At 47.8% G+C, this 13,278-nt stretch overlaps 2 protein-coding genes across 3 annotated transcripts; both read left to right on the top strand.

The window, feature by feature from the left end:
- The first annotated feature begins 1,069 nt into the window (after window positions 1-1,069).
- On the top strand, window positions 1,070-7,166 carry LOC101773429 (isoflavone 2'-hydroxylase). Its single transcript, XM_004956660.4, has 3 exons — window positions 1,070-2,224; window positions 6,200-6,558; window positions 6,654-7,166. The coding sequence occupies exons 1-3, from the start codon at window positions 1,304-1,306 to the stop codon at window positions 6,913-6,915; spliced, it is 1,542 nt and encodes a 513-aa protein (XP_004956717.1). The 5' UTR covers window positions 1,070-1,303; the 3' UTR covers window positions 6,916-7,166.
- Window positions 7,167-9,289: 2,123 nt separating this feature from the next.
- Window positions 9,290-12,621, top strand: LOC101772492 (probable endo-1,3(4)-beta-glucanase ARB_01444). 2 transcript variants are annotated; one of them, XM_004956657.4, is made up of 3 exons: window positions 9,290-9,436; window positions 9,591-9,676; window positions 9,924-12,621. In XM_004956657.4, the coding sequence occupies exon 3, from the start codon at window positions 10,175-10,177 to the stop codon at window positions 12,419-12,421; it is 2,247 nt and encodes a 748-aa protein (XP_004956714.1). In that variant the 5' UTR covers window positions 9,290-9,436; window positions 9,591-9,676; window positions 9,924-10,174; the 3' UTR covers window positions 12,422-12,621. The 2 variants fall into 2 exon arrangements, with proteins under 2 accessions (XP_004956714.1, XP_004956715.1); XM_004956658.3 differs by having other exon boundaries at window positions 9,307-9,493.
- The last annotated feature ends 657 nt before the right edge of the window (window positions 12,622-13,278 follow it).

Raw genomic sequence — 13,278 nt, 5'->3', positions numbered from 1 at the left:
GGCATACAAAGCCTGGTCAATTGTAGCAACCATCCGAAGTAGACAAGTTTGATATTTCCACTATGTCGCCCCATGTGCTGCCTAAAGTGAAAAAACAAAGTTTTGGTATCTACTTAAAATAATAGATGAACATCTAGCTTGTCATTGGTATTAGCCCTGCTGCAAATTATCAACGTGCTACAAATAGTAGAACTTGATCATAATATATCTTTTTTTATCAATAAGCTCACATTTACCTAGGGTGTGAATTGGTGCCTGTAAAAGTCATCACCGACCATCTTTAGTTTAATAACACTGCTTTTCGAAATATGGCCAAAAGATCAACAGTGTGACCAATATGCACCCTCTACATTTGCTTAAAAATGTGCTCTACGAGACCATTCATACATGAAAGCCGACTTCTTTCTAAAACCACTGTTAAGAAAATAAGAAGTGTCGATTCTTTGCCACTGACATGCGAGGCCACCTGTGTTAATAACAGCAGCTAGAGTGAATAATTTGTTACCTCTCACCCCTACAAGAGTAGCAAATAATTGAATAAATTTTCTAAAACCATCCCCAAAATCCTGAACCACACCAAACATCCATCAATCCATGGCAATGATACTAGGCCAGACCCTGCAAAAGGATGCATCGGTAGTCATTTTTAGGATTGCTTTTGGAGATTTTATGGGTTTTGGGGCTAAGAGAAAAAAAAGGGGTAAAAATTTATAGAGATGAAAATGATTCAGGACGCCTCCGATAATTTTCCAAGATTACTGGGTCTTCTAACTGGCCTAAGCCAGGCCAAATTCTTTCTCCACTCGGCCCGCTATCATTCCAATAGCCTAGCTGCCCAGAAAATCAGGCCCAAGCTGAGATTGCCTTTCTTTTTCTTTAATTTTGAACCCACATATGAATTTCCTTTTTCTTTTGCAAAGATATGAATTTCCAAAATTGACATCTAAAATTTGAATGAATTGATTTTTTTTTTCCAAATTCATCTAAGACCATAATCTATCCAACCGTATTTTCAAAAAAGGGATCATTTTGTATTCAAAGTTCTCCATTGGTTCGCACTTCTATCACACTTTTCTGGAGTTCTGGTGCAGTTTTGAAGAAAAATAAATCTATTATGGCGTGGTAGGTTTGGGCTCAAACGAAACGGTCCCATAATATTTTTTTTGATTCCATGTTTTTTGTCCTCATCCTCGGGATTCGAGTGCTTCATGCATTCATGCGGTCGATGGAGATCAAGCAGTAGATCCATCCATGGTTCTTGCTAGTTTTCCACTCACCAGAGTGAGCGAGTCCACTGTCCACCATGGATGCCTTGAACGCCGCCATCGGCGTCACCACTGTCCTCCTCCTACTGGCACCGCTGCTCTCGCTGGCGCAAGCCTTACGACGCGGGAGCAGGGCTCGCCGGACCCCGCCGGGGCCGGTCGCTCTCCCCGTCATCGGCCACCTGCACCTCTTCAAGAAGCCCCTCCACCGCACCCTGGCTCGCCTGGCCGCCCGCCACGGCGCCGTCCTCCAGCTCCGGTTCGGCTCCCGCCGAATCGCCGTCGTGTCGTCGGCGCGGGCCGCCGAGGAGTGCCTGGGCCCGCACGACGTCGCGTTCGCGGACCGCCCCCGGCTGCCGTCGGGGCGGATCCTCTCCTACGACTGGACCACCATGGGCACCGCCAGCTACGGGCCCTACTGGCGCCACGTCCGCCGCATCGCCGTCACCGAGATCCTCTCCGTGCTCCGGGTGCAGCAGTTCGCCGGCGTCCACGAGCGCGAGGCGCGGGCCATGGCGCGGCGCCTCTACCGCGCTGCGGCCCGCGGCCGCGTGCGGGTGGAGCTCAAGTCGTGGCTGTTCGAGCTGCTCATGAACGCCATGATGGGGATGATGTGCGCGCGGACGTACTACGGCGGCGCCGGCGAGGAGGAGGTGAGCGAGGAGGCGCGGTGGTTCCGGGGGATGGTGGAGGAGACGATGGAGCTGAGCGGCGGCGCGTCGACGGTGTGGGACTTCCTCCCGGCGTGGGCGTGGTGGCTGGACGTGGTCGGGGTGGGGCAGCAGCTGTGGCGGCTCCGGGAGGGCCGGACGAAGTTCTTGCAGGGGCTAATCGAGGAGCAGAGGAAGGAGATGGAGAAGGGCGCGCCGGCCAGGAGGACCATGATCGGGGTGCTGCTGACGCTGCAGAACGAGGACCCCGAGGCCTGCCCGGACCACCTCATCCGCACCCTGTGCATTGTGAGTTAATCACTTTCTACAAGAAACTTTTTTTTGGGTGGAATTTTCTGAATGAAATTCAGTCTTGTTTGAAATTTGAATGTATGTGCAGGGATTTTAGAATTAAAATTCTGCATCTGATCGACTCGAATGTAGTCTGTCCCTTGATATCTTCGGGATTAATGGTCATTTGATCTAAATCCAATCTCCAAAACACACTGCTCACTCACGTGCACGGCGTTGCCGACATCTTGCTGTCCCTCACCACAGCCTGGAACCATGCTGATCCAACGTCAGACTTTGGAGTTTTATCCATGATGTTTATCAAAAGCTTACTATATTTGTCGCACTAGGGCACTAGGGCACACGTGGATGCAAGCATGGTACACGTGTCTTGATAGCAAAGCATGCCTCGTGTATCTCCACAAATATCTCCACAAATTCTTTAACCGGGTAGATATTCCATGGGTTCATCTAATCCGGGAGAAACACTATGCTACTGGTAGGCTACCAGGACAAGTAAGAAAAGGATCCTTTTGGTGGAATTGATAACTGTTATCAAGCTTCTGGACAAATTTAAGAGTTTAGCATCAGTAACAGTACATAATGGTGTAACATGTTTACTTTGGCATGACTCGTGGAACAATAAGGTTCCTGCACAAACTTACCCGCACCTATACTCCTTCACTAAAAGGATGATATCTCTATCAGGCAAGCTTATGTGCTGTCAGATTTGCATCAGCTTTTCAACCTGCCTCTAACAGCTCGAGCTATGGATCAGTTATTACAATTAGATGCAGACTTGGATTCTATCTCATTCAATGATGAGCAAGACTGTTGGACATATATCTGGGGCAACCCACACTTCTCTTCATCAAAAGCCTATTGCACACTTTCAGGACATCGCCAAATTCACCCAGTTTTCAGGTGGCTTTGGAAATCTAAATGCTAGAGCAAGCACAAATTCTTTTTCTGGTTACTCCTCAACGACAGACTAAGTACAAGAATGTACTCCGAAGAAAATATATGAATCTACCATCTTACTCATGTGTCTTGTGCCCGCATAACAATGAGGAAACTTTGTTCCATCTCCTCCTAGAATGCCCTTTTGCCCAAGAATGTTGGATCAATATAAGCCTATTTGCCAATTTGTCAGATGAGCTTTACACCATCCTCAACAGCTTCAAAACTCAGCTTCAAGTTCAGTTTTTTTATGGAAATCATAATTCTCATGAGTTGGTGTATTTGGATGGTAAGAAATGACTGGATATTCAGAGGAATCATTCCATCAGTTCAGGGTGCCATGTTGCGTTTCAAGATTGTTTTTACTCACGTTATCCTTCGAGTAAACGAGGATTGGAAACCACCAATGTTGGAATGGCTAGAGTATACATTGTAATCTTTCTGATTTTATTCTTTTCCTTCTTTGTTTCTTGAAATGTACCTTTCAGACTGTTTCTTTGCTTTTTCCTCTTTTATTTAATATATATCTAGTAGGGGATCATCCCTCCTGTTTCATAAAAAAAAGCATGCCTCCTGCCACTTGTTCAACTCTGTTAAGTTACTTTTTAGCCTTTTTGGGATCAAGATCTGGTACCAAAATCTGGTTTTCTTGGTATCCGTAAGATAAATTTTCAGTGAATAAATGTCTCGGAAGCTAAAACCAAATATTTTGTTAGGGTTTTGGATTCAAGAAAGAAAAAGCTCACAAGTCACAACCATATCAATGTGAGAAATGCACATCTACCTGTGGTGGAATGCAATGCTACCAGACTTGCAGTAATGCAGAGTAGCTGAGTATGGTTAGTTGGGTGTGCAGATGCTGCAACTTCTAGCTATTTGTTGATTTCCTGTTCGCTCAGCAAATTTTCAACTTTATGATAGGAGTTTTGCTAGAGAATTTCATTTTGTGAAGAAGTTCATTCTTACTCAAAATTACAATGGGTCCATGAGTTTCCTTTGCGGTATTATAGTACACTAGTCCATCAACCCGTGCGGGAGTTAATATTTTTAAAAACTATTATATTTAAAAATTATTTAGAAATTAGACTATTTTCTAATAATCAAAATTGTTTACCTACTATTCTCTTATTTTTTAATACTTCAACATAATACTCATATAGATGTGTACTTATCTTTATCCAGTTGTGATTGATTTTTAATTAGTAAGTACTCTATACACCTTTTCATCCACATTCATACTTTCTTCATTTTGTATCGCACGTCCATACATTGTGTTTAGCATAAAAATTAATATTTTTCATTACTTCCTCACATACATGTATACATGGTGATACCCATCATGATATACCTTAACTTATTATTTAAGTATTAATAATGATATAAATAGGTAATTTAGAATCATATATTAGTTTATTGTTGGACATTTTTGTATGATGAACACGAAGATAATTTGATCAATTAGGTTTTTACTTTGGATTATTTTTAATAACAACATACGTGGGTAACTTAGATACAAATTTAGAATAGCATTTTAAGTTATGCTTTATAATGATATGCATGGGTAAATTGGACAAAGACTATGGGTTACTTTAGATTATTTTTTATAATGGCGGATCTCGGTAATTTAGATATAGATTTAGAGTTTACTTTAGAATATTTTCATAATAATAACAGTGGGTAGCTTTGTAGAAAATACAATAGACAAATGACTATGATTATTAAGATTTACAGGATTGATGTTTGATGTTTCTAATTTTTATGAGAATTTTTAGGATTTCTCTTTTGTGTGTCTCGTAAGAACTAATGCAGAGTCTCCAATGGAAAAAAAATGAGTCCACATTGCTACAAAACTATTACCTTGAGCTATATCTTATTTGTTAAATATTTAAACACAATACTTATATAGATATATATTTATTATCTTCATCCAATTATGGTAGGTTTTAATTAGTAATTACTCTATTTTTTTGTCCATATTTATAATCTTTAACTTTTCATTTTGCATTGCAAGGATGCGTTTGAATTTATTTAATGGACTCTATATTTGAGCTATAATTTTAACATGGAAATCTATATTGTCATCACTTCGTCTATATCTTTATAAATCATGATATGGGTAAGAAATAGACAATTTAGAATCATATATTGGTGTACACTGGGTATATTTTTAATGAAGGTGATTTGGATCAAATTCAGGGTTAGCTCATGTTATTTTTAATAATAGCATGCGTGGGTAATATAGATGCAAATTTAAGTGGTTACTGAAAATTATTTTTTAAGTATCAGTGTTGGGCAATTTAGTTGCAAATTTAGGGGGTTATTTTAAATTATTTTTTTAATAGCATAAGTGGGTATATTAGAATTATATATTGGTGTACATTGGGGTATATATTTAATGAAGGTGATTTGGATGAAATTCAGAGTTAGCTCATGTTATTTTTAATAATAGCATATGTGGCTCATAAGTGGTTACTTGAAGTTATTTTTTAAGTATTAGTGCTGGGCAATTTAGTTGCAAATTTAGGGGGTTATTTTAAATTATTTTTTTATAATAGCATAAGTGGGTAATTTAGATGAAGATTAGGTGGTTACTTTAATTTATTTTATACGATGGCAGAGGTGGGTAATTTAGATATAGATCTAGGGGATTACTTTAAGCTATTTCTATAATGGTATAGGTGGGTAATTTTTTAGAAAATATAATAGATCCAATGGCTACGATGATTTGAGTTTACCTATTGATGGCTAGATGTTTTGCTTTTTTGTGAGAATTTTTAGTATTTCTCTCTTTTTCTAGAGTGTGCACTTAGGATTCTAGGTGGCTTCAAAGAAGCCTCCCAATAGCGAGGTGCCTTTAAAATTTAAGAATATTTAGCAAAAATGGCATCGTTGGGGAAATTCCTGTACATTGATCTTTAGACTCTTGAACCGTTTGCTTTCTTTGAAACTTTTACCTTGAGGTGTGTTTCTAGTTTTAGTGAATGAACAATACAAATGGAAGTATTTAACCTGTCCTTTCTCTGCTTTTTAAAGAGCTCCCTAGAAGCTGGAACAAGTACATCAGCAGATACAGTCGAATGGGCTATGTCGCTCCTGCTAAACAACCCTCCGGTGCTGGAAAAAGCTCGCAAAGAGATCGATGCATGCATAGGGCAACCAATGCGCCTAATCGAGGCGACCGATCTACCGAAGCTGCACTACCTTCGGTGCATCATCATGGAGACCTTTCGTCTGTACCCACCAGCACCACTCCTTGTTCCTCATGAATCCTCAACGGACTGCACGGTGGACGGGTTCCATATCCCCAAGGGGACAATGCTCCTAGTGAATACGTTCGCAATCCATAGGGATCCTGAGCTGTGGGATGAACCGGAAAAGTTCATCCCAGAAAGGTATTGTATCATCAAACTATTCTTTATTTCCTTGTTTATAGAAATGTGTGTTATTTTGGTGCCATATAGCATAATGTTTATTTCGCTTTTCATAGGTTTGAGAATGGGAAGAGTACTGAAGGTAAGATGTTCATCCCATTCGGTATGGGAAGGCGACGATGTCCGGCGGAGAACTTGGGCATGCAGATGGTTGGTCTTGCTCTTGGAACTATGATCCAGTGCTTCGATTGGGAAAGAGTTGGGGAGGATCTTATGGACATGACGGAGGGCTCTGGCCTAACCTTGCCGAAAGAGGTGCCTCTGGAGGCCTTCTATGAACCCCGTGCTTCTCTGATCAATCTTCTTTCAGAGATTTAGTTTTTCCTTTTGAGAAAATCTCAGAGATTTACTAGTAATGTTGAGATGTAATGTTGTTCATGTTTGCTGTGTAAGGCCACCGCTACTAACGTTCTTTATGTGTGTGATAGACTGATAGCAGTACCAATGTATTAGGCCCCGGCCCATTTAGGCTCTCCATGCCATGCCATGCAAATTGTACTGGCCCATTGAATATAGGCAGAACTGAGCTCTAATCTCTCCAGAAGAATGTGCAAGGAGAAGTTGAAACTTGGGCCGTTGTTTATTTGCCCTAAACTGTCCTAGAACTTTATTAGTTTAGAAGTTGGGCTTCTGATCCAAGATATTTAGTTGTAGGAGACTAGGAGCTCAGCAAAGCGACTCCTTGCACGTTCCTGTGAAGTACACAGCTCAATCTGATCTTAGAGTTTTTATTGGTCCTTCAGGAGTTGACTTCAAAAACAGAATTCGAGCTAGTCTTAAAACTGATTGGTTTGTAACTTGACCCATCTATATTTGCGCAAGAATTTCTGAATTTTCCTCCCAAATTTCTCAAAGCCCAAGCAAATTGAATCAAATGTGATTCCTCGGAAAGAAAGTGTCACTTGGATATTCATAATGCATATTATGACCCGAGGGATATTCACCTCTGACATACATGTTGATGATGAGTTGTTGTTATTACATTCCCGAACAAAAATATCGAGATTTGTTCATGTCAAATATTAAAACCGTGTAGTGCTCACTACAATGATGCGCCAACAATATAAATGGTGGGATGTGTGGGGAGTATGTATCCAGGAAAATGTTCGCTGACCGAGCCCATCCTTGCTCAATCTCTTCCTTTAATTTAGACCAGTTTTTATCCAAGCACAAACGAACTGTTCCCAACGAGGTGACAAAACCCAACCCCAAGTTACCACTGTTGCCGTTGCGCTCGCTTAGCGATGAAGCAAATGCCACGACGGCAAGCCCATCACAGGGATTATTGACACTTGCAATATATTCTCTGCGTATGGTGCTATCATTACCGCAACCAACGATACTTCCAATCTAACGGCTGATATGCATGTCAGACCTGTTCGACTGAACTTATAAGCTGGCTGAAAAGCTGAAACGGCTGATTTGTTGTGAGAGAGAAACACTGTTCGGTAGCTGATAAGCCGATAAGTGAAGTGAACAGAGCCTAGTACTCAACTGTATGTACTCTCTGCCCCTGCGATGGAGAGTTTGGAGGAATTGGCCGCGGCGTGATACAGCAGCTCGGTTTATCACGCTGAATATGGTATAATTATTACTCTGTCTTTGTAAAAAAAAATTCTGTTTATCATTTTGCTGTAGTGATTAAGATAAAAGGAAAGGACACAACTTGTCCAGGGACTGGGCTACAATTAATACTTCGAGAACTTTGCCTGGATAAGCTTTCCATCCAACATACTGAAATTATTTGTCGTCCTTGTGGGAATTTGATCATTTGGGTACAAAACCATTTGGAGCTACAATGAATCAATGCTACATGTCTTTATCAGGGTTAGTGTCCCCATAAAGTTGGGTAAATTCAATAGAGCAGTAAGGGCGTGTTTGGCAATCAAGTGTTAAAGTTTAACACCTGTCACATCGGATGTTTGGATGCTAATTAGGAGTATTAAACATAGGTTAATTACAAAACTAATTGCACAGATGGAGTGTAATTCACGAGACGAATCTATTAAGCCTAATTAGTCCATGATTTGACAATATGGTGCTACAGTAACCAATTGCTAATGATGGATTAATTAGGCTTAATAGATTCGTCTCGCGAATTAGCACAGGGTTCTGCAATTAGTTTTATAATTACCTCATGTTTAGTTCTCCTAATTAGCATCCGAACATCCGATGTGACACTGTTAAAGTTTAACACCTCGTATCCAAACACCCCCTAAGTATATGATTGCTTTAGCGTGCGATAAACATGAGACAGTGACCGTCTGCTCGCAGCGTGGAGGTTGACTTCGCATTTGGGTCGACAAATCGACATGGATTCAGGATATCATCATCATCGTAATAACGACAGGTAGCGGGGGTTACTCTATGTCTGGCTAAATTCTTTGTCGCCGCGATGGCTTCTAGTGTCTTTCCCTTGCCGCCGCGTGCAACCGACCCAAGACGAGAACGTCGTGTTCGTGTCGCCCCGGCACGAAGGAATCGAGCACCACCCTTGGCGTTGCCGCCCGGCTTCGCCTTGCCCCCTCTCCTCGATCGCTCGCTTCGCGGGCAAGCAGCCGCCATCATGCCTTGCTTGCTTCCCCCCGCCGGGAAATCTATCACCCTCCCCGGCCGGCCCCGGTGCCAACCTTACGACGCGGGACAGGGGCTTCCTTCCCGGCAGTTGCGTCCTTCATACCTGACGTGCTTCGTCGAGTCGACGCCCGACACACGCGTACCTGCCGACCCACCCACCCACCTGCTGCCTGCCTAATCCTCGCCGGGACAATCAATCAGCCAGCCCCAGGGCGATCGCAGCCGCTCCCATCAAGGACGTCCCTGATCTCGGTGAAACAAGGTAGCTGGCCGTTCTTCCCGGCCGGGGCCGGCAGTCTCTTTCGGATCCGTGTTCATAGTCAGTCGCGCTCGCGCGTCTCCTCCTCCCTCTTGCTTCAAATCAAGCTACTGCTGGATATAGTACAATAATTGTTGATTGGTGTGCCTGCACGCAGGGATCGGTCGGTCGGACGACACGCTCTCCGCAGTCCGCACACGCGGGCGCCGCACCGCCGGCGATCCGATCCCGGCCGTGGCCGAGGTACGCCGGTAGACACGCGGTCCCCCACCATCTCCATGGCGTGTTTATTCCTCTCCGTGTGTCGCCGTGTTCCCTCCATGCATGTTCAGGCGTGTGCAGTGATCGTGCCGACTAAACAGCAATCTCCTTCCTCGTGGGTTCCATGTTTAGCAAGCATGAACTCACCGTGATTAGTCATTTTTGTCCTTCAAATCTTCAACCGATCGTTTACAAGATTTATAGTGTTTTGTTTATTGTTTGCACGCAGGAATAACACGATCTCCACGAACGCGGACGTGTCGCCTCAGATCCGTTGGATTGTCAAGACCACCGCTTTGGCCAAGTCAAAGCTTGGACAAAACTAGCACAAAAAATCCAAAAAATACTAGAAAAACCGGGAGAAAACCAGCCAAAAACCAAAGAAAAATATAACAAAAACACCAGGAACAAAGAAAACCAGATCAAGCCCAGCCCAATCCAGGCCACGACCCGGCAGCAGTATATAAGGAACCAAGCGCGATGCGGAAGTGGACGAAGAAGCTGGGCCACACTCTCTCCCGCCTCATCACCTCCAAGCCCGCCTTCGCCTTCTCCCGGCCCAGGCCCACCCCTCCCGCTCCTCCCCCTCCGCCCCCCGTCTCCTCGATCCCGCCGCAGCCGCCGGAGCTCCTCCCCTTCCCCACCTCCGCGATGCCGCACCACGGCAGCCACCGCCCGCCGCCCCACGCCCCGGGGGGCCACGTGTTCCCGCGCGCCACCTCCACGGTGCTCCCCGACCCATCCCGCTTCTTCGCGCCGCCGCTCCTCGCCGCGCCGCTCCCCACCAACTCCTTCTTCCAGAACTTCGTGCTCAAGAACGGGGACCAGCCGGAGTACTTCCACCCCTACTCCATCCGGTCACCCGGCGGGGCGGCGCTGGACGTCTGCTACCCGACGCGGAACCACTCGCCGTCCTTCGTTATCCAGACCTTCGTCCCCGACCTCACCATCTCCGACGCCGCCGGGAGCGCGCAGCGCCACCGCATCTCGGCCTTCGACGACCTCTCCGTGACGCTCGACGTCTCCCCGTCGCTCCGGGCGCACCTCGTCCGTGGCTGCCCCTACGTCACCGTCGTCACCACGGCGGGGCCCGTCGACGTCTCCGTCGCGTCCGTCCACGCCTTCATCGAGGTGGCCCCCTGCGACGACGACGGCACCAAGTGGCGCCTCCGGATGAACAGCGGCCAGACGTTCCTCCTGTACGCGTCGGCGCCGATCCGCCTCGAGCAGGCCGGCACCACGCAGCTCTCGGCGCCCAGGTTCGCCGGCGCCATCCGGGTCGCCTACCTCCCCGACGCGTCCATGGAGCCGGTCCTCGACCGCCACAGCGGCTGCTTCCCGACCGCCGGGGACGCCGCGCTGAACCGGGCGTTCTGCGTTGACTACGCCTGGCGCAAGGAGGGGCCCGGCGAGCTGCTGATGCTCGCGCACCCGCTCCACCTCCGGCTTCTCTCCGACGACTGCGCCGTCCGGGTGCTCGACGACTTCCGGTACCGGAGCATCGACGGCGACCTGGTGGGCGTGGTCGGCGACGCGTGGTCCCTCCGCGCCGACCCGGTCTCCCCAACGTGGCACTCGACCCGCGGCGTCAGCGAGGACGGCGTGGCAGAGGTGGTCGCCGCGCTCCGCGCCGACGTGGCCGGCCTCGCGTCGACCCCCATCACCACTACTTCCTCCTACTTCTACGGCAAGGCCATCGCGCGCGCGGCTCGGCTGGCGCTGATCGCGGAGGAGGTCGGGTGCCCCGACGTCATCCCGGCGGTGCAGAGCTTCCTTAAAGCCACCGTGACGCCGTGGCTGGACGGCAGCTTCCAGGGGAACGGCTTCTTCTACGACGCGAAGTGGGGCGGCCTGGTGACGCTGCAGGGTCTCAGGGACTCGGGCGCCGACTTCGGGTTCGGCATCTTCAACGACCACCACTACCACCTGGGCTACTTCCTGTACGCCATCGCGGTGCTGGCCAAGACCGACCCCTGCTGGGGCCGCAAGTACATGCCGCAGGCCTACTCCATGGTCGCCGACTTCATGACGCTGTCGCGCAACAGGCCCGGTGGCAGCTTCACCCGGCTCCGGATGTTCGACCTCTGGAAGCTCCACTCGTGGGCCGGCGGTCTCACCGAGTTCGCCGACGGGCGCAACCAGGAGAGCACCAGCGAGGCCGTGAACGCCTACTACTCCGCGGCACTGGTCGGGCTGAGCTACGGCGACGCGCACCTGGTCTCCGTCGGTGCGACGCTGACGGCGTTCGAGGCGCTGGCGGCGCAGACGTGGTGGCACGTGCGGGCCGGGGAGGGGATCTACGAGGAGGACTTCGCCGGGAGCAACCGCGTGGTCGGGGTGCTGTGGGCGAACAAGCGCGACAGCGGGCTGTGGTTCGCGCCGCCCGAGTGGAAGGAGTGCCGGCTGGGGATCCAGCTGCTGCCGCTGCTGCCCGTCAGCGAGGCGCTGTTCCCGGACGCGGCGTTCGTGAGGGACCTGGTGGCGTGGACGCTGCCGGCGCTGGCGCGGGACGGCGTGGGCGAAGGGTGGAAGGGGTTCGTGTACGCGCTGGAGGGGGTTTACGACAGGGAGGGCGCGCTGGCCAAGACCCGGGCGCTCACGGGCCACGACGACGGCAACTCGCTGACGAACCTGCTGTGGTGGCTCCACAGCCGCGGCAGCGTCGTCGCCGGGGACGGGGACGCCGGGTTCGGCAGGTGCTGCTGGTACCGCCAGTACTGCCACTGACCGTTCGTTCCCCGTGGAGGTGGAGCGGTGGCCTGGCCGGCGCGAGTGACCGTTGCTGCTCTGCGTATCTGCTAGTGGAGCAGGGAGTGTTGAGTTGTTGTCTTGTTGATACGGTTGAAAAGTCATGGTGGTGGTGGTTGTTCGTTCGTTGTGGTTATTACGCACGCATCATGATACTACACACTTCCCTGGCTTATTTTTAGCACTTATCACATCGAATATTTAAATACTAATTAGGAGTATTAAATGTAGATTATTTACAAAATCCATTACATAAGTGGAGGCTAAACGGCGAGACGAATCTATTAAGCCTAATTAATCCATCATTAGCAAATGTTTACTGTAGCAACGCATCGTCAAATCATGAACTAATTAGATTTAATAGATTCGTCTCGCCGTTTAGCCTTCACCTATGTAATGGGTTTTGTAAATAGTCTACGTTTAATACTCCTAATTAGTATCTAAACATTCGATGTGATGGGTGCTAAAAATAAGTCAGCGGAACCAAACGAGGCTATATATTTGATGAATAAAAGTAGTTAATGACTTAATGCCTTGAGTTGAGTTGTTCAGGTCTTCAGGATGCTATTGCTATTCCATCCATAGATGGATCATGGACTTTGAAAAATCCTTGTCCAAGGTTTTGATGGTATAGAAAGCGCTAGGATCTTGCTGCTTGGCTGCTTGCAAAACGGTGGCAGCGGAAGCGATTGTGCCTGTGCCACCTATTTGCGCTTGGCTGCTACCGCCTGCGTAACTGGAGACTCGGAGGAGTGGTTGGGTTGGCCATCCCTTTCGCTCGCCTTGCAAGTGGCGGGCGGGCAGGCGTTGGACGCGGTCGCGTCGCCGAACTCGAG

This window comes from Setaria italica, chromosome II (genome assembly GCF_000263155.2).
Source record: "Setaria italica strain Yugu1 chromosome II, Setaria_italica_v2.0, whole genome shotgun sequence".
NCBI classification, from domain to species: Eukaryota; Viridiplantae; Streptophyta; class Magnoliopsida; order Poales; family Poaceae; genus Setaria; species Setaria italica.
This window is presented reverse-complemented; position numbering and strand designations above follow the sequence as displayed.